The sequence below is a fragment of the Delphinapterus leucas genome, chromosome 18 (assembly GCF_059928025.1).
Source record: "Delphinapterus leucas isolate spDelLeu-1000000601 "Yukka" chromosome 18, BTC_Dleu_Yukka2, whole genome shotgun sequence".
Taxonomy (NCBI): Eukaryota; Metazoa; Chordata; class Mammalia; order Artiodactyla; family Monodontidae; genus Delphinapterus; species Delphinapterus leucas.
Genome location: NC_143146.1, coordinates 28366556 through 28386998, shown reverse-complemented (window position 1 = coordinate 28386998; position 20443 = coordinate 28366556). Strand labels below are relative to the sequence as shown.

Sequence of the window (20443 nt, the reverse complement as noted above, 5' to 3'; positions counted from 1 at the left end):
GGTGGGACTTAGGTTCACGCAGGGAGAATGAAAAGCATTCACCTGTACGTAGCAGTAGCATGAAGAGTAATTGTAGTTCTTTTAATCTTAGGTCCTCTTCCTGTTTTCCAAGCTGGGTCTTCCTCACTTTCTTTGTGTTTATGTTGGGTGATTGCTCAGGAGGGAATGGCAGATGGAGAACCTTGCTGGTTTCCCATTAGGAACTGTGGTGGTCCTTTTCTCTTGCACTTTTTTATGTTGAGAACTCTAACCGTAAAGTACATTAATTGGTTTGATTCTGAGAATCAAAATACAGGGAGCTATAATAAGGCATAGTCATCCTTCTGCTTAGTACTTTTCGGCAACGGGGCAGGTAACTCAGGTTGTAAAAATCAAAACAACTCGCCACTTCCTGGAACTTTAAGCCATTCTTTAGAAGCTGCACCTTTATTTTTGTAAAGTCCAGGCTGTGTTGTAATCTCAGATTCAGCCTGAATATGGTACCAGAAAATGCTCTCATGATGGTGCTTAGGTTGTTACTAATAACTGTAAGCCCTTATGCCACTTTCAAATTATTTTAGATTGATTTAGTCCCCACTTGGCCTTTTCTGGAGATACGTACTTAAATAATAGAAGGAAACTTGCTGTATTTTGGCTGAGGATCAATCCTGTGCTTTAAAACTATTAGCACTCTAAAATTGATCATGATACACTATTTTATATTTTATATTAGATTTGTGCTAGTACAGTGAATATAATTGTAATATTTTCTTTTATTAAATGGACTTCTACCATATTTAGTTATCCTCCAACTATTGCTAGTATTTTGATATCTTAGGCTTTCCTTTTGTAGTTATTTTTTGTTAAAACATCATTAAAATAACTAAAAAAAATCACCTACTTGGTGAGATTAGCCTAGTAGCACTTCAGATGGTTTGAAGCAAATCTAACCAGGTTTGATTTGCAGCAGGTTCTACTAATTTCACTCATCAGGTATATCTGTGAATGACTAAATCAATGCCTTGACACCTTACAGATGTTTCTGTAGACAAATGGCACACTGTTTATGCAGTATCTTCCTCAAAACAAACCCAGGGTTAGAATCCCAGGTGGAAAAACAGGGAGGGATCATTAATCTTAGTGGGATGGACTTAAAATTTTTGTAAGGTCACCTGATTTATAGAAAACTTTCTATCAGAGCATTTTTATACATTGAGATATATTTGTATTGCAGTACTTGGCCTCTTTGTTCATCACCAGTCAACAGGGTTTAATTTTCAAAGCTAAACCCACTTGTATAATGCTTGCAGAGCCTTCTGATGTTCCTTCATCACTGCAAACCGCGTGTCCCTGCCTGATGCTGTCATCAATAGAGTGCTTTTCATTTGGTTTCCCTGATAATGTTTGCAGGAAGGCTACTTATTTTTATCTTCCCTGTTTATTAAGAAACAACTAAAGCGGATAATATGTACCTGATTATTTTAAATTATTTATGAATTTATAAATTATTTATAAATTTTTAAAACTTTTATAAAGTGGATAATATGTACCAGATTATTTTAAATTATTTATAAATTTATAAAGTCACAAAAGTCTTCCGTCTTGTCCTCAATTTACTACTGTGACTCAGAGTGAACCCTGTTAACCTTCTGTAGATCCTTCAAGGTAAAAACATAGTTATACAAATCAATGTGCAAATATATCCACATCAGTTTTTTTACACTTACCTTTCATTGGACACATCTTGGAGATCTTTGTTTCCCTATAACAGTTGCATCATCGTTAACAGTAACTTGGTCCTTAATAATGTTACTTTAACTGTATCACCTACAATTTTTCATACATTTTTATCATGATTTCATCCTAATGGGTTAAACAAAATTAATAATTTATTTAGAATAGCACTTCCTGCTAAAATGTCAGATCCTTAGGAAAGGAAGTTCACAAATGTAGGTTAATCATTGAATGTTTTAGAAGTTCTTTCACGTAAGTCTGTTTTTTCTAATACAATCTTAGAATGTACAGCCTGGACAGCACTTGGCTCAAGAGTTATGTGCGAAAGAAAAAAGTGAATGATGGAAGAGTATTTGCTTGATGATAGTTCATTAGTTAGTGAATGATCAGTCAGGTCTCAGGCCTTTTTTCCAAACAATTATTTAACCTGTAAGTTTCTTCTGTTTATTGAAAAAAAAACTTTGATGCAAGAAGAATGATGTATTCTTTTTGTTTTGATGAAAAGCTTTGAAACAAAACAATTGTCTTATTTCTTCAAATATTTATCTTAGTTGAATTTAAAGTATGTAATTTTGCCTTAATACAATCTGGTTATATTAGCACAGTGCTGCTAAAATTCAGTGTCTCAGAAAATTAAAGTTGACTGTGGTTTCAGAACCTTCATTCTTAAGTCCAATTATTATAATCCCATAGTAAACTTCACATCCTGCTGTATCAGTTCTTCCATTATCTTACTACTAATTTGACAGCCTTAGCTCTCCAGGAGACCGTAGGCCAGAAAGTACAGGGGAGAAACCAGGAGCAAATTAAAAAAGTTCAGAAGCGCTAAAGTCCTGATGCATACGTGGCACATGGTGTGACTGGATGATCTGCCAGTCTGTACAGAAGGATGTTTTGAAGGTCTCTGTCCCAGTGTTACCAGGCTGAGAAGCACTAGGCTAAGAAGAACCAGGGTACAAGGAGAGGGAACCAGATTGGTATGAAGTGGCAATGGGAGCAGTAAATCATTAACTGCATACTAGACCTTTCTGTGACCTATTTCAGCTCCCTAATTTCAGTGTTAAGCGCCAAGGAGAAATAACTTAGGTAAACTTCTTCAGTTATTTACTGAAAGAATTGACTAAAATTTAGACTTATTTATATGGATTCAGAAGTGTTTGCAACCATTGATGTTTTTTCCTCCAAGCATGGTTGTGACCCATTAATATGTTATAAAGTCAGTTTAGTGGACTGACTCAGTATTATTTTTTTATGAAGTTCAGTGGAATAGAAAATCAGGACCAGAGTACATTGTATCTTATAATACAAGTGTGTCTTGATTAAACTTATTTCAGTTTTATGTGTATATGTCCTGGGTTGAAATACTTAATGCATTTGTGCATTATGGCTAAAGTTAGAATAACTCCAGTTTGTACTGTTCAAAGCAAAACGGACTTGGAGAAAACAGGTAGAAGAGCACGGCTCCCTGAATATAGTGTAGTGCCGGGGTAGGTCAGAACCTGCTCACCTCAACCAGAAGACGAGTCTGTATTCAGACAATGCCAAGATTAAAACATGCCAACTGGTATAAAATACAGCTATAAAAGGAGGCATTTATTTTTAAAAGAGATGTGGCAGGGACTTTAACTTGCCCAACTGGAAAGGACAGGAGAAACGTTCTTTTTTTTTTTTTTTTTTTTAACATCTTTATTGGAGTATAATTGCTTTACAATGGTGTGTTAGTTTCTGCTCTATAACAAAGTGAATCAGCTATACGTATACATATATCCCCATATTGCCTCCCTCCCACCCTCCCTATCCCACCCCTCTAGGTGGTCACAAAGCACCAGCACTGAGCTGATCTCCCTGTGCTATGCGGCTGCTTCCCACTAGCTATCTGTTTTCTGTTTGGTAGTGTATATATTAGTCCATGCCACTCTAGGAGAAAAGTTCTTAATGATACAAGGGGAAAATGGTGATATCTACAAATTAAGGAAAATTTAATGAATGAGATATTCATCTTCCATGTGTAACACCAAGACCCTGGACAGCTGGCCAAAGTCATTGCCAATTTTTCATGAGAGCTGTTGAACACCTTGTACTATACATATGGCACAGCTAAATTAGACCACCTAGGCTGTTTTTTTGCATAATTGATTTTCAGTGGAAAGACCAGAGGGTGCTTCACTTTCTGACAGTGCTGATAGAAAATGCGCAGTGTTTTCTAGGAGCAAGTGGAGTTGACTGAAGCCTGTGCTGATGTGTCTTTCAAATGAGTAAATTTGAAACACTGCAGTGAGACACTGAAATAGAGTTTAGATATAAGTGTGGAGGAAGGGGGAGGAGTCTGCTATGGGACCTTCCGTAACTAAAATTTAGACTTAATGTATCCTTTTAAATAGCTTATCGGGGGTAAGTTTCTTTTGCGGTGGCGAACCAGCTTGACCCTAGCAGATGCTAGTGAAACTAAGCTAAGGTTGATTGATTGTGCTAATCAGTGCTGGTGTTTTACCTTTCCTTCAAATGAAACGTATGGTGATTTAAGACTCTTAAAATGGCTTGTTTGAAAATTGACACATATTACTTTTCAGTGACAGGTCTGTGATATACATGTACAGTAAGTACCCTACAAACGAAACTTAAAGTTGTGAACTTTCAAAGATGCGAATGTGTGTTCACATGTCCAATCGCGTAAGTTAGTTCACTTGTCTGGTGTACCTTGTCATGTGCATGCATCCTCTACAAGTGGTTGTGCTTTTGTGTACTTTACTGGACAGTACTGTATAGAGTCCAATAGTACAGCATCTTTATTTCAATCAATCCCAGGATGTCCAGAAGTAAGCGTAAAAGCGGCAGTGATGTAGCTGGTACTGTATGGTACTTTTCAAATGTTTTCTTTATTTTTTGTTTGTTTTTTATGTATTATTTGTGTGAAAAGTATTATAAAGCTATTAAAGTACAGTACTATATAGCCGATTGTGTTAGTTGGGAACCGAGGCTAACTTTGTTGGACTTACGAACAAATTGGACCTATGAACGTGCTCTTGGAATGGAACTCGTTCGTATGTAGGGGACTTACTGTAATTATTTTTGTTGTACCATTTATTTTTGAATTGTCTGCAGAAGGATGACTTTAGAACCAAACGTTGAGAATAACCAAGATATTTTTCTAGACATTTTGAAATACTTCATTTGAAGCATTCAGGGTTATTATGATGGACTTTGTATTATTTCCAGCCTCCCAGTGTTAGTGCGTGTATGCAGTCAGGGGGTCCAGAAAATGAAGTGTATGAAAAAGAAAAGATTCTGTGAGAAGGACAATAGTTTCTAGTCACGTGCTTTTGGAAGTTTTGAAGAGAAGTGAAGGAAAATTAGAGTGTAACGTTTTAAATGATAGCTTTTCTACTATTTGAAGGCTTCTCAAGTTTTAGACTAAGGCTTTTCACATATTCTTGCCATATTCTAATATACTGTCAGCGAAAGGTAGAAGTTGAAAGAGCAGTTAGTAGGAGGTATGTGTATTAACAATGGCAAACTAGGATATTGTAAATGTTGCTGGCATTGTAATGACAGTGAAAGAGGTGATTTTTATGACTTTTTAGAAGATAAGAGCCATTTAGGAGAAATACAGGTTTTACCTTGCTTATCTAATTTTGGAGACATGTTATACTCAGGGAGTTTGTAGCTACGTGATCTTCGCAACTCACTGCCCTTTTTCTCTCTTTAAATCCAGTTCTAGGCCTAGTCAGAGAAATAGTAGGCTCAAAACTATCCTGGGAACATTGTTTGGAGACTGACTTTAAAAATGATCCCTTCTATCTTAATTCCACATATTTGCGTAGTACTTCTAAAGTTCTATCAAGGTAATACAATAAGTAGGATGTAAATGGTTCAAAAACTCTTCTATACCAAGGCTTACTACAGAAAGCAGCAGTTCTCCCAACTCTTTCCTGCCTCTGAGTCCTCCACATAGATATTACTTTATACTCCTTTGGCAGTTTCTTTTGTTCTTTATTTCTAAACAGTCTTTATACTACATGATCTTAAACAGATATAGACTTGTTTTGGAAAATGAGGACTAAGGCCTCTTCCCTTCATCCTCCAGCTACCATATCTTCTTTCCCTTCTCGTAATGGTTTTTATAACTTTTCTCTTAAATCATCGTAATGACCTGTGTCATGGTTATCACTGTTATTAGCTGAGTCCTGTTAATTGTATGTTACATTTGTTTTCTCTAATCTCCTTGTTCCTCTGAGAGTCAATAATGGCCTCTCTCTTCCCCCTTCACTTTCTTTAATCCCTTATTACTATTTATCTCTGTAAATACTGGAGCCATAACATCTCTCAAGAAGGTCAAACGTATTTGATAATCTCTTAAATCTGTTTTTAAAAATTTGTTTTGTACTGCCATCCGTTCTAGAATGCTTAATCCCATTGCTCCAGTCTTTACTGTTGCTCCTTAGGCTGGATGCACAATGCTGTTACCATGGGAATTCCTTCGGGTTTCTTGCCAATATTGGATCTCCTATTTCATAAATCCTTTGTCTTGGAATTTCATTTATTCTTGTGGGTGGGATGCAGCCTCAGTTAGCTTTCTGAGAAAGGGGACATGCATGAGAAGTACACTTTGAAATCCTGTGTATTTGAAAATGTCCTTATTCTATCCTCATACAAGATTCATGGTTGGTCTGGGTATAAAAATCTAAGTTAGTGTTCCTCATGTTTGAGGGCATTTCCATTTTTTCCCAGTTTTTATTGTTTTACACCTATTGAAGTGCACTGTGATTTGGGTATTGAATCCTTTGTGACTTTTTCTTTAGGTTTCTTTCTTTATCCCTAGGGTTCTTAAATGTCATGTTGTACCTTGTATGGGTCTGTCTGTTCATTTGTTGCACTGAGCATTTGTGGGTGCCTCACTCTAGAACCTGGTGGCCTGCCTTCAACTTTGGAAAATTTTTTGCCTTTAAAACAAATAACTTTCTCTTCACTTTCATGTGTGTTTTAGAACTTATAATAATGAGATGGAGGCCTGCCTGGTACAGTCATTTAATTTTCTTATCCCTCTCCTCTGGTTGTTAATCTTTGTCTATGTTTTGCTCCTGGGAGACTTCTTCAGCTTGATCTTCCAAACTCACTTATTGAATTTTTTGTTTCTTCTATAACAGTTTAATTGTTTCACTTGCCAAGAAAGAAGAAGCTGTTCCATTTAAATATCCTGTTTTTGTCTTGTGAATGCAACATTTTCTCTCAGATGGTATCAGTTATAATTGTCTTGGATTTTTTATCTGTTCCCTGCATTGTTTTTCCTCCTCAGTTCTTTTTTTCCCTTCTGTCAATACTTTTAGTCTCAGGGTTTTATTTAAAAGGAATATTCCAGATATCTGGTGTCGTGGGTTGTCTGTTCATACCCAAAGGCGATATCGAAGTTGATCTAAGGCTCTGCATGGGTGGAACTCTGGCTGGTAGACTTTACCAGAGATTGGGTGGGTGGCCAGCTCAGGTTTCAGTATCTTTAGGTCTTCTCTTGGGTTCATCTGTGTCTCCAGACATAAACCTTCTGGGAGATAGGAGTTAAGGCAGTCGATTCTCGGAATGTAAAGGGGAAAATGGGGCTAGGGTGCTAACCATTCAGCAAGTAGACTTTTGGTCGGCCTCTCTGGTTCAGTGCAGGTACTTCATCTGTCTTTCAGCTGAGTTCTGTGTGCCTAAAGTCAGAGCTTTTCTGGGTCAGCCTTATGCACGTGTCAGTAGTAAGCCTCTGGTCTTAGATTGTGGCAGAGGAGGGGTGGTGGGATGGGCATTGTGGAGTAGAGGAGGGGATCTGGGGTCCCACCTATTCCTCACTCAGGCTTTCAGCCGAATTCCCTGCTTTCAGTCGCATGATCACCCCCATATTCTGTGAACTGCAGGGTCGGGGTGAGCCACAGTAGCAGATAGCATGGGTGGACAGCGGAGGAGAAAAGAGAGAAGTCCCTGTACGTGAATATGGCAGAGTGGGTCCCAGAGCCATTACATGTACCTCTGGGAAGCTGCTTTTGAATGTGCTGTGAGGCTGCGTGGTCAAACGAGAGAACCATATTACGTAGGCCCTAATAGATTAAGGACATCTTCCTGAGGGGGTCCCTGCAAACAGAAAGCAAAACGCTCTACCAGAAAAACCCCCAAACTGGTGGGAGTGTGTGAAATCCCCAGGCAAGCTGCTTGGTGGAGGTTGCTAGTGGCAGGAGAAAGCAGCGGTCCCGTGGGATGCTGGAGGTGATGGGCAGAGCAGTGCTTCACATGGGAGCTGAGAGAGGTTTGCAAACAAGCAGACGCTCAGAGAGTGCATGAACCTGTGTGTGTATTAAACAGTGAGGAAGATGTATTAATTTAAAAGAAGCTGAAAGATAAGGAGGTTGCACAGTTGCCTAGTGTTGTGGCTCCTTTCTGTCAGGGCTGTGGCACCTGCTTCTGTGATTCAGCTGCCTGGTGGATGGCAGCTCCAGGCTCACTGAAGGGTGGGAAGTCAGTTGCTTACTGTTCTGTGAGTTTTTCGTAAAGCTTCATTACGGTGTAAGTGCAATATAAATCGCAAATATTTAAAATGTACTGTTTGATAGATTTGGGCCCACGTATAACCCATAAAACCATCATCACAGTCAAGATAGTGGAGATGGCCCAATGCTTTAAACTTCCTTGTGGCCCCTTCTATCTCCTCCTGTCCTGATCCTGCCTACGTCCAGCTCAGGCACCCACTGATCTGTTTTCTGTCAATCTAGATTAGTTTGTGTTTTCTATACTTTTGTATCAGTGAAATCATATAGTAGGTACTCTTTTTCATTGGTTTGGTTTGGTCTGGCTTCTTTCAATCAAGATAATTATTTTGAAACCCACCTCTGTTGTTACATGAATCAGTAGTTCATTTCTTTTTATCATGAAGGTTTTAGATTGTAAGGACACAACCATCGTTTGTTTTATCCATTCATCTTTTCATGAACATTTGGGTTGTTTTCAGTTTCGGGCTATTACAGATAAGTCTTTGCATAGACACATGGCATTTGTGTCTTTCAGGTAAATAGTTCATGACTTTTGAGTGGCTGTAACAGAAAGTAGGTGCACGTTAATTTTTAAAGAAGCTGCCAAAATCGTTTCCGAAGTGGTTGTGCATTTTACGTTTCTGCTGGCAGTTTAGGAGTTTCAGTTGCACGATGTCGTCCCGAAGGCTTGCTATGGCTAATCTAATCTTCAGGCATTCTAGCAGCTGTGTGATAGGATCTCGCTGGCGTTCTAGTTTGCATTTCCCGAATGACTAATGATTAGCCTCTTTTCATACACCTGTTTACCATCCATAGCTCATCTTTGGAGAACTATCTGTTTAAATCTTTTTACCAGTTTTTTAAAACGGGGTTGCTTATTAAGTTTGCAGAATTTCTTATATATTCCACTTGTAAGTTTCTTTATCAGATAAATGATTTGCAAATATTTTCTCCCAATCCATGGTTTGTCATTTATTCTCTTAACAGTCTTTCAAAGAGCAAGGCTTTTAGTTTCGATGAAGTCCAGTTGATACATTTTTTTTCTTTTATGGATTATGCTTTGAGTCTAAAAATATGTATCTAAGAAATACTGCCAACCCAAGGACACAAAGTTTTTCATCTGTAGTTTCTTCTAAAAGTTTTACAGTTTAGGTTTCATATTTTTGTGATCTGTTTTGAGTTCACTTTGGATAGTGTGTAAAGTGTGGATCAAGGTTCACTTTTTGTATATGTGTATCCATTTGTTCTAGCACCGTTTGTTCAAAAGACTATCTTTTCTTCATTGAATTGTCTCTGTACTTTGTCAAAAAAATCAGTATTCCACATGTTAGTATTTCTGTATCTGGACCATCTATTGTTTTTCATTGATCTATTTATTTTCATGCCATCCTAAATTGTCTTTATTACTGTAGCTTTGGAATAAGTCTTAAATCAGTTAGCGGTAGCTCTCCAACTTCATTGTTTTGGCTATTCTAGGATCTTTGCATTTCCATATGAATTTTAGCTTTTACATTCTACAAAAAGCATGCTGAGATTTTGGTTGGAATTTTGTTAAATAGATCAATTTAGAGAAATTGACATCTTAACAATATTTAGTTTTCTGACCCATGTACATGGTCCGTTTCTCTGTTTCTTTTTAAATTTCTCTCAGAATGTTTTGTAGTTTTCAGTGTACGGGTCTTTGACATCTTTTGTCAGATTTATCCTTAGGCATCTTATGGGTTTTCTTATACTGTTGTAAATGGGAAGTGAAATTTCAAAAATACTGGTTGTTGCTAATATAGAAATACTTTTGTACTTTGATTTGGTATCCTACAGTCTTGCTGCTAAACTCATTCTAGTATCTTTTTTTGTATATTCCTTTATACATAGACGATTTTTTTACATAGACGATCATGTCGTCTGTGAATAAAGACAGAGTTGTTTCTTTCCAATCCAAATGTTTTTATTGCCTGATTGTGCTAGCTAGAACCTGCAGGCCTTGTATTGCTCTTGATAGTAGGGGAAAAGTGTTCAGCCTTTCACTGTTAAGGATCCTTTTTTGTAGATGCCTTTAGTAAGATCGAGGATGTTTCCTCCCTTTTTTAATTTGCCGAGAGTTTTTATCAGGAATGGATGTCGTACGTTTTTTTTTCTTTGTATATTGAGATTATCATATGGTGTTTCTATTTTAGTATATGTGATAAGTTACACTGGTATTTGAATGTTAAGGCAACCTCTCATTCCTGGGATAAACCTCACTTGGTAATGACGAAGTACCCCTTTTATATATGGTCGCACCAAATTTGCTAAAACATTTAGACCTTTTGCTTCTGTGTTCATGAGGGGTGTTGGTTTTTAGTTTCTTACCTTGCAACGTCTGTGTCTGGTTTGGGTATCAGGTTTCATAGCTATGTTGGTCTCATAGACCATGTTGGGATGTGCTCCCTCCTCTTCTATTTTTTTGGAAGAATTCGTGAAGAATTGGTATTCTTCTTTAGATATCTGGTAGAATTTGGTAGTGAAACCTTCTAGGCCTGGGGTTTTCTTTGTGGGTAGGTTTTGCTCATTTGTCTTTGCAATGGTCTGTCCTTTTACTTTTAACCCGTGTGTTTATATTTAAAGTACTCATGTTGTAGGCAACATATAATTGGGTCTTTCGTGACCCCTTTAAACATGAGGAGAAACTTGCTCACATGCCCATCAGAATATTTCCCCTCAGTTTTTATTGTCTAGGACTGTGTCCAAGGCTTGTGCCTAAACCAGTCATTGGGCAAATAGGATTAATGGAACTGGCACCATTGGCTCAGCACAGTGCATGCCTCTCAAGGTGTGGTCTCCACGTAGCAGTATCAGCATCACCTGGGAACTTGTTAGACATTCACATTGTTTGGTCTTACCCCAAACCTACTGAATCAGGTAGGTTAGAGCTGCCTGCAATCAGGTGTTAGCAATTTGTGTTTTAACAAATCCTCTGAGAGATTTTAATACGTCAAAGATTGAGAACAACTGGCTTAGACTAACCTTTAGTTGGGGGTCTAGAGTGAGCTACCCAGTCCTGGACAGGGGTCTAGAGAGAGCTACACAGTAACAGTGCAGAGGTCTGACAGCAAGGAAGGGCAGAAGGGAAGGATCTACATAGATTGGTGATAATCTTGACACAGTAGGCCAGGGTGGGACCTAGGAATAAGAATTTTTAACTAACCAACATGCTCTCTTAGAGTGTGGTCCACACTCTAAGGGAAGAATGACATATTAGGATTACTGTCAAGTTGATGAGGAGAGAGATTTTAGAATCTTCATCTCCTGACAGGAGTCAGCAAACTGTGTCTTGTGGGCATATTGGGCCCACTGCCTGGTTTATGTAGCTGATCAGCTTAGATTTTTACATTTTTAAATGATTGAAAAAATCAAAAGAATGCTATTTTGACACGTGAAAATTATGGGAAATTCGACTTTCAGTATCTATAAATAAAGTTTATAGGAACACAGCCGTACTTATTATTTATCGTCGGGATAACTTTGGGGCTGCAGAGGCAGAGTTGAGTAGTTATGACAGAGACTATGTGGCCACAAAGCCTATAATATTTACTAGCTGGCCCTTACAGAAAAAGCTTGCCAACCCCGAACTATGAGAATAATTTGCTAAATACTACATTCCCCAGCCCTCTGGGATAGATTACTCGAATAGGTGGTGGACTGGACGATAACAGTAAAAGTGAATAATGAAGTATGTTAGTTCAAGAATACCTGCCCATTAGAAGTATGGTAACTTTGCTTGAAGTAGTGTTACTTTAATGAGATTTGTAATTAGAATAAAGCTTTATATAGCAAGGTCAGTTACTAGAGCCTGTGATTATAATTTTCTTTCTTTTTTCTGTCAACTGTTGGTTAATTCTCAAGGTAAACCTTTTTGTATAACCCTATCACTGAAAATATTCTAAAACCTACCTTAAAACAGTACATCAATGAGAGAAAACCTTTGTTATGACTTGTAGTGCCCCAGGGTGGTTATTTTGAATCCTGCCAACTATTGTGCAATGGTGAAGATGCTGAAAGTGAACTCTTCCTAAAACATATCTTTGAAAGCTATTTGGCTTTAATGAGAAAGAAGCACATATCAAATTTAGTATAGATTTAAGACAGGGGAAATATCTGATTATTTAAGGGTTGAGAGAAACAAACAGCTGACTTTTGTTTTTAGACTTACTTTTGTTAAATGCAAATAAGACTTGCCTTGTTTGCCACATCATGTTTATGTATATTAGCCCAAGTTCACGAGATTCTGTTGTCAAAGAGAGATGAAAATGTTCACTTCTAGAAATATAAGTGAGCTGATCAGATCATCACGGTGCCCCAGGTCAGTTCAGTAGCCAAAGCCCCAGATCTCCGACTCTCTGAGACATTGTTCCATAGTTTTTTGAAGTCCTCCTTGCCACCAAGCTACAGAATGTGTCATATTCTACCAGGGGATATTTATCTGTTAAAAATGATTTTGGTGTTTGAAGTAATCAAATGTGAGTTCTGTTTTGATAGAAACTGTTAAATACATGTTGTTTTCTCAAGTACAAGAGAGGTAATCTCTGTGTAGCTATATAATCCCTATAATGTAGATTTCTTTTTTTAAGGTTATACGTTGGCTCTTCAAAGACATTCCCGTCATCAGAGAAATCCCTGAGCCCTTTGCAGTGGTGTAGACATGTCCTAGATAATCCGACTCCGGAGATGGAAGCAGCAAGGCGTTCCCTGTGCTTTAGACTGGAGCAAGGTAACCGCGAACCCGTACACCTGCATCCTCAAACTCCTGCCACTGTCCACTCTGTTTTGTTGCTGGTTTTGGAATTGACACTTAGTTGAAAAACTTTACCCTAAGGTGCAGCTGTTGCATGTGATTCACTTCATATGTTTATACATCAGGGTTTCTCGGTATAGAATATATTTAGTTTTGTGCTTGTTTTTAGCCAGATTTTCAGCTTCTTTTAGTGTTGTAGGAATACATATTATTTTTCTATTTTTTTCTTTCTGTTTATGAATGTACCAGTACATAAAATGGGCCAGCCTTACATTCTCTGGGAATTGTTACAAGGTTGTGTCGCTGAATTCCAAGATAGTAAACTGGGATTCCACTGGGACCTGGGCACTGACCTTTTGCCTTCCCTAAATGTTTATTTGGATGTATAACTGAAAGTCCTAACCTTTACAAGCTAGGAGATAATCTTCATATTGTATGTAACATTTAATTATGGAGCTCAACATAAGCTTAAGTAAAAAGAAATAATTAGGATAGTTGTAGCAGGGGAAAAAAAAGCGAAAGGAATGAGTAGTACTCAGCTCCTTGCTATTTTGATAGACTAGTACTTAAGGCTGTAATTATTTAGGCTTTTGCTTGTCTCTTAACCTCTTGGTGTCTGTTTCATTATCTAGGTACACTTTACTACCTAGATAATGGATCACTCGCATCCAAATCACACTTGAGCTCGAAAATGGGGTTAAGGGTTAACCTTAACCCTCCAGATTAAAGAATCAGGGTAGCTGAGAGTAGGGGTAAGGGAATCTGCATTGGCAAGGTCACCAGTGTGATTCTTACGCACACTGAGGTTTGAGAACACTGCCTATGAAACTCTTCAAGGATAATGAGTGCTTATCAAATACTTGGACATGATAAGACAAAGTATAATAGGTACCATTTCTCGAGCTCTTAATTCTGACAGTCAGAACATTAAGTTCTTGACATTTTTCATTGTGTTCTAACTGCTCATCTGAGGTAGGTACTACACTTACTTTTAGAGGTGAGAAAAGTGAAGTTTAGAGAAGTTGAGAGGATTATGAGGGCAGAGTGGTCCTTGGGAGCAGAGCCAGGGCCTGGGTCTCCCTGACACCAGAGACTGTCCTTAACCAGTATTCCATCCTGCTTTATTGACACAGTCAACAGTAAATATGAACAGAAATCTGTTTTAAATATGTGGGGAAGGCCAAACTAAAAATTAGCATGTTTTATTAGCATTTTAACTAAAATGAAATAAGTGATGTAGTAATAGCAAGTTGAAGAGTGGAGTAGGAACAGAGGCATACTAGGGTTAAAACTTTGGTGACAGATGCATGTCTAAGAGGACAGCCATCTCAGAGCCAAGACTCTGGTCCTCATTCTGGGCCCATTTCCCTGAGTGGTCCTAAGCAGACCGTTATTTTCTCTTTCAAAGGTTGTGTAGGCCATCCCTAAGTTTTCTTATTCAAATACCTCTGATTCAAGGACTTTTTATATGTATATTTTTATATATGAATTTTGCTCAGTTTCATTTGAAATAAAATAAAAATAAAATTCAAATGGAATTAGAATCCTTTAGTTCAAGGGTCAACAATATGAAAGGGATCAGATAGTAAATATTTTAGGCTTTGTGGGCCATCCAGTCTCTGCCATCACTAGAAAGCAGCCATAGATGCAAACATTAATGAACAAGGCCGTGTTCCAGTAAATCTTTATCTGTGGACAGAGATTTGAATTTCATGTGACTTTTTTTTTCATGTGTCAAGAAATATATTCCTATTTTTAATTTTGGTTTTTACCTTTTTTTGAAAATGGTTAAAATATTCATAGTTGGTGGGTATTATAAAAACAGGGGCAGGTTGGATTTGGGCCACTCAGGTCATAGGTTTGCTGACCCCTGCTTTATAGTTCATTTGCACACAAGGTGGATCTACATACAAGGTTGGTTTAAAAAATAGAGGAGAGGCTATGTTAATTTAACGCAATGTAACATAATGTAATTTAAAAATAATCATAGTTGGTGGTTGCTTTTGAGATTCTAGACTAAGTGCCTAATTTTCCTTTCATTGGCAAGGGGCTAAAGCAAAATTATGAGGACATGAATTGCAGTTTTATTCATAGTGTAATTTATTTAAATTTAATATAAACGAGTTTGAGCAGAGAACTAGCTTTTCAAATTCAAAATTAGTCTTTTACTAAATTTGTATATAAATCTTAATCCTCTTTTGCTGTGAGACTACATGCTTTTGTTCCAAAGATCCATAATCCCATTATGAGATAAGAAGTAATGGATTAGAATAGGTTGTTCAATGGGTGAAAAAAATTTTTTTGAAACTTAACATGTTTTATAAAGCAGTACATCTATAGTTTAGCAAGCATTAGTCTTACAGACATTATAAGGAAAAGGGCAAATTCCTACCCCATTCTCCCATGCCCATTTTATTACCCAGATGCAATTACTTAACAAAAACTATTTGTTCTGGTTTTGTTTGTCTACCCTCCCTTTTTAAATTCCAGGCTTGTATGACTATTGCCTGAGTTATCAATTTTAATAATTACCGGTTGGCTTTCTACTTTGGGTGGTGGAGGTTTCATTTTTAACTTCCTCCCCCCACTATACTTTTTCTCCGCATATTCCGTCATGTAGCTTTTTACCAATTTTAGGATACATCAGTATGGATTATGATAGCAAGACTCACATCGAAGCCATGCAGTATTTTACCATTATGTTTCTTTTTTCATTTAACTCTGCTTTTCCTTGAGTTAATTGTAAAAAGACATTTTTCTTGATCCTTGTCATTAATTTACCCTTAGACTCTCCAAATGAAACATCCTCAGTATGGTTAGACATAGACACCCACCAAGGGTTTTTATTTATTTAGTTTAACCATTCCTCCTGGTAGTGCCTTCTATTCTTACTGCAGTCTTACCTTGTTCTCTGTAGGCCTGTGCGCAGCTGTCATGGTGGGACTTCCTTTTTGCTCTCATCCTAGGAATTCCGCATCCTGTCTTCTGCATTTTATCGCTTGTGTCCTAAATGCAGAGACTTCGTTTTCCTTAGTTTAGCAGAATACATTCTCCTGTTGCTTTTTGTGGGGAGTAGGGAAAGAGGATATGTGGGAGGTCAGTGGTGAGAACGTCATATGTCTGAAAATGTCTTTATCGTACCTTTGCTCTTACACTTGATTGTTCTTCGGGCTACATGTAGAATTCTAGTTTAGAAACCATTTCCAGCAGAGTTTAGAAGGCAGTGTTGCATTATATTTTAGCTTGAGGATTGCTGTTGAAATCCTGTACCATTCTCATTTTTGATCTTTCTGTGTAAAATACACTGGATATTTTAGAATCTTTTCTTCCTGGTATTTTGAAATTGCATTTGTGTGTGTGTGTGTGTGTGTGTGTGTGTGTGTGTTAGACAGTGGGCACTTCCAGCTTGGAAACTTTAGCTCTGCAAAATTTCACGCATTATTTCTTTGTAATCACCCCTCCCCTCCAGTTCTCTCTATTCTTTCTTTCTAGTTACTCCTTTTAGTCAGGTGCTGAATTTCCTGGATTGATGTTCACATTTTATATTTTTCTCTTCTTTTGTTTATTCTTGATTTTTTTTTTGAACATTCTGCTTTCTTGGAGATTAAAAAACTCGTCTGCTAAACTCTTTTGCTGCATATTTATTAAGTACCTGCTATGTGTCAGGAACCATGGTAGGTAACGGGGATCCAGCAGTAACCAAAACAGATGTTAAGTCCCTGCCCTCATTGAGTTTACCATGTAGTTTGCAAACTTTCGCGTAATCCTTCTGTTTTTTGTAAGATACCCTTGTATGTGTGAGATATCTTAAATCTAGCAGCTTTCTGCTTCAGTTTAAGTGATGAAACCTGTCTTTGATAAAGCAGGAGAGGAGCAGCTGCTTGGGCTGGGGAGGGAGCCCAAGGGTTTTGGTACTCTTCCCATAGACTTTGCAGCAGTCATCTTGTGTTCGTTTCACCACAGAACTCCCTACCCTCTGTGGTGCCTGTACCATCAGTTTCAGAGCTTTTCCAGGTGTTTGTTCACCTGTTCCCACTGTGGACCCTCAGAGCAGAGAATATCAAAACCCAACTGGGTCCATCACCTAATGTTTATCTGTTTTTTCATTTCTAAATAAAATGACTCTTCTTAGTCTGATAGTATCTCCTCTCCTATTTGATATTTCATGTAGGTTTAGAAGACCTGAGTTAGCTGTCATTCTAGTGTGGTTTTGTAGAAATGAGAGAAGAAATCATAGTTAGTCCTCCATAGCAAAGAATTCTTACTGGGTTCCAGTTAAGGGATTCTTTGTCAGTGACAGCTAATTAACTGGTATCAGTTAATTACAATTTTTTGTTTTTTTTTTTTGCGGTACGCGGGCCTCCCACTGCCGCGGCCTCTCCCGCCGCGGAGCACAGGCTCCGGACGCGCAGGCCCAGTGGACACGGCCCACGGGCCCAGCCGCCCCGCGGCACGCAGGATCCCCCCGGACCGGGGCATGAACCCACGCCCCCTGCATCGGCAGGCGGACCCCCAACCACTGCGCCACCAGGGAAGCCTCTAATTACAGTTTTAACTTAAACTTTATTCATTATATAGCATAAATGTTTAATTGGAATAATGTGTGTCACGTATTTTAGAAGTTTCAAGTAACTCCCTAATAAAGCATTTTCTTTTTGTTTAGACTTCATTTCTCTGGAACAATCAGCATCTTCAAGTAACAGACATCATTGAGCATTTTCTTTGAGACCAGGGTTGTATCTTCATTTGAATATAAATTGCCCAAGGACAGGGACTTTTTTTTGTTGATCACACCAGCTACAGAAGGGAACCTGACATGTATTAGACACTGTTGCTAAAATAAATGAATTTTTGTTTAATTCTTTATGAACCCAATGTCACAATTACTACTGTTATAATTTCAGTTTTGCTTTTGAATATTTCAAGATGGGGTGAAGTCTTTGCACCACTTTCCTTACCAGCCATCTCTTTCTTTCAGAAGAAAGACTGGCGTCACTTGAAGTATCAACTTGCAGCATTGCTTTTCCATTCACGAGCATGTTTACTTTAAAATAATTGGTTTTTACTTACCTTACTGCATTTTGTTGCAAAATGATTAGTGGTTGTACATGCTTCTCCCAGCCATTCCCCCACCCCAGAACTGTTCAGTTAGACCATCCACTGCCATGAAAAGGAGCAGTTAGATGAGCTTTGAAGAAAGGTAAAGTTATCCTCTCTGTCTTTCTCTCTTTCTCTCTCTCTCTCTCTTTTACCAAGGGATAGGTAAATGTTCTTTAACGTTAGCCTGCAACTTCAGATAAGATGCTGCTTATTAGAGAACAAGTATTTTAGATATTTGGTTTTTATTTCCTGACCCTGATGTTTTGGGGAAGAAAATTGCTCAACAATTAAAGATGAATTCCCTGAGAACATGTGAAGAGGGGCATAGTTATGAGGAGCCAGAGTCTATCTAGTGGGTGGACCTTATGTCCCCTTGGGTCCCTTGGTCTTACATCTCTTCTTTCTCATTCCCTCTTGTACCCTAGGAACTTAGCCTGTGCTATTTTCTCAGTTGCAAATTAGCTGTCTTCTCTGCTTAAGGTCCACACATCCCTGAGCACATCTGAGTAAGGGTTTGTCAACCTCTGTTTCTGTGGGTACACGGAGTAGCATTTCTCTTAGAATTGTCTCTAATTGTGTAGTTGCTAACGAGCTCGTTTGGATTATAACTTCTTGAAGGGCCTAACTCTCTTCTTGTTGCCTACCTTCTCGATTTGGGAGGGTCCTCTAATAACCTTCATTCATATCTGACAACTTTGTAACCCTGGTTCTAGATTACAAAACTTGGTAAATTTTGGGAGAATATATGGGAGGTGTTCAAGTCTTGCCTTGAGGTTGTGAGAACAGGCTTATTAAAATCCTGCCCTTTGAAGAAGGTTTGTTTTTCTGAAGAAAATAATGGAAAAGAAATGTTTTATATGATTTAATTTTATAGGGAGTGAGCACCCACATTATGACTGCTTGTAAGGTATTGCTAAAAGAAAACCTTTGTTGTCACAGCTATAATTTTGCTAATTGGTTAAGTGCACTCAAAATACAATAGGATAATTATTTTTGGTGTAGGATATATATATTACAGATGATCAATATGTATCCAATACTCTTAAATTCTCATAGGGAATATAAATTGACTTTAATTAAAATATTAACTAATATTTTAACTGAATATTAATTAAATTAATTGCAACTTTATTGTGGCTCCTGAAACTTATTTTTCCCTTTTCCAAACTGGTCTTACTATTCAAATTGTATAATTTGTAAAGTCTTATGTATCAAGTAGTCAGCAAGGCAAGTTACTTAAGCTTTCTCAGCCTCTTCTACATTTACATTTATTTTATAGAGTTGCTATAAGGGGTTAAATAAAGATGTTTGTGAAGGAGACATAATAAAGGCTTAAATATTCAGTCTCTTTCCTAATATATTGGAATAACATAAATGACTTTTTTGGATAATGTACAGAAAGTAATGTTAGAAGTAAAATAACTAATTGCTGAAAGTTAAATCTTTCAGTACTTCTAAATCTACAATCTATTCGTATAAAATTAAGAAAGCCTAAACTAATATTTCCTCTTTTTCTTGGTTGGTTTTTCCTTTTTGAAAATGTTCCTAACAATTTTTGTTATGTTCCATTTGGAAGCACCCTGTTGTGTGAACGTCTTTTAATTGAATTTTTAACATGTGTATCCCTTTTTTTTCACATAGATTAAGCATCTGAGGCTAGGGGGACATGTACCTCAGTTTCCTTTTGAATTACCAGTGCTTACTAAGTTTTCAAACATGTTTTAAGCTCTGAATGATTGGTTTCTGTGAGGTATTAATTTGAGTACATTTAAATTCCTTAGAGCAAAGAAACTAATTGAACATTTGGTGTTGTAAATGGCATCCGGTTAGCCAAAGCCACACACAAAATAATTATGTAGTCATATTCATTACAGTGTTAGCTCTGAGGGTAGAGATTTGAGTCTGTTTCGTTCCCTGCTGTCACCCTCCCAGTGCCTGGAATGTCACCTGGTAGGCGTTAAATGCTGATAGTTGAATGAATGAATTTGGGGGAAGGGTTTTTTTTTTTAGTTAATTAATTAATTTATTCTTTTTGGCTGTGTTGGGTCTTCGTTTCTGTGCGAGGGCTTTCTCTAGTTGTGGCAAGCGGGGGGCCACTCTTCACTGCGGTGCGCGGGCCTCTCACTGTCGCGGCCTCTCTTGTTGCGGAGCACAGGCTCCAGACGCGCAGGCTCAGTAGTTGTGGCTCACGGGCCCAGTTGCTCCGCGGCATGTGGGATCTTCCCAGACCAGGGCTCGAACCCGTGTCCCCTGCATTGGCAGGCAGATTCTCAACCACTGCGCCACCAGGGAAGCCCCATGGGGGAAGGGTTTTTGATCTAGTAGTTAGATCTAGTGCCTCAGCCCTACTTGACTCTGTGGTTAA

The 20443-nt window shown here is 38.0% G+C and overlaps 1 protein-coding gene across 3 annotated transcripts in view; it reads left to right on the top strand.

Annotated features, from left to right (window-relative positions):
- Positions 1–20443, top strand: part of SLAIN1 (SLAIN family member 1) — a 75971-nt gene that overhangs the window by 17051 nt on the left and 38477 nt on the right. For all 3 annotated transcript variants that reach the window (XM_089899264.1, XM_022576980.2, XM_022576983.3), the window contains exon 2: positions 12815–12954. In XM_089899264.1, coding sequence (XP_089755390.1) covers positions 12815–12954 — 140 coding nt within the window. The remainder of the gene's footprint in view (positions 1–12814; positions 12955–20443) is intronic.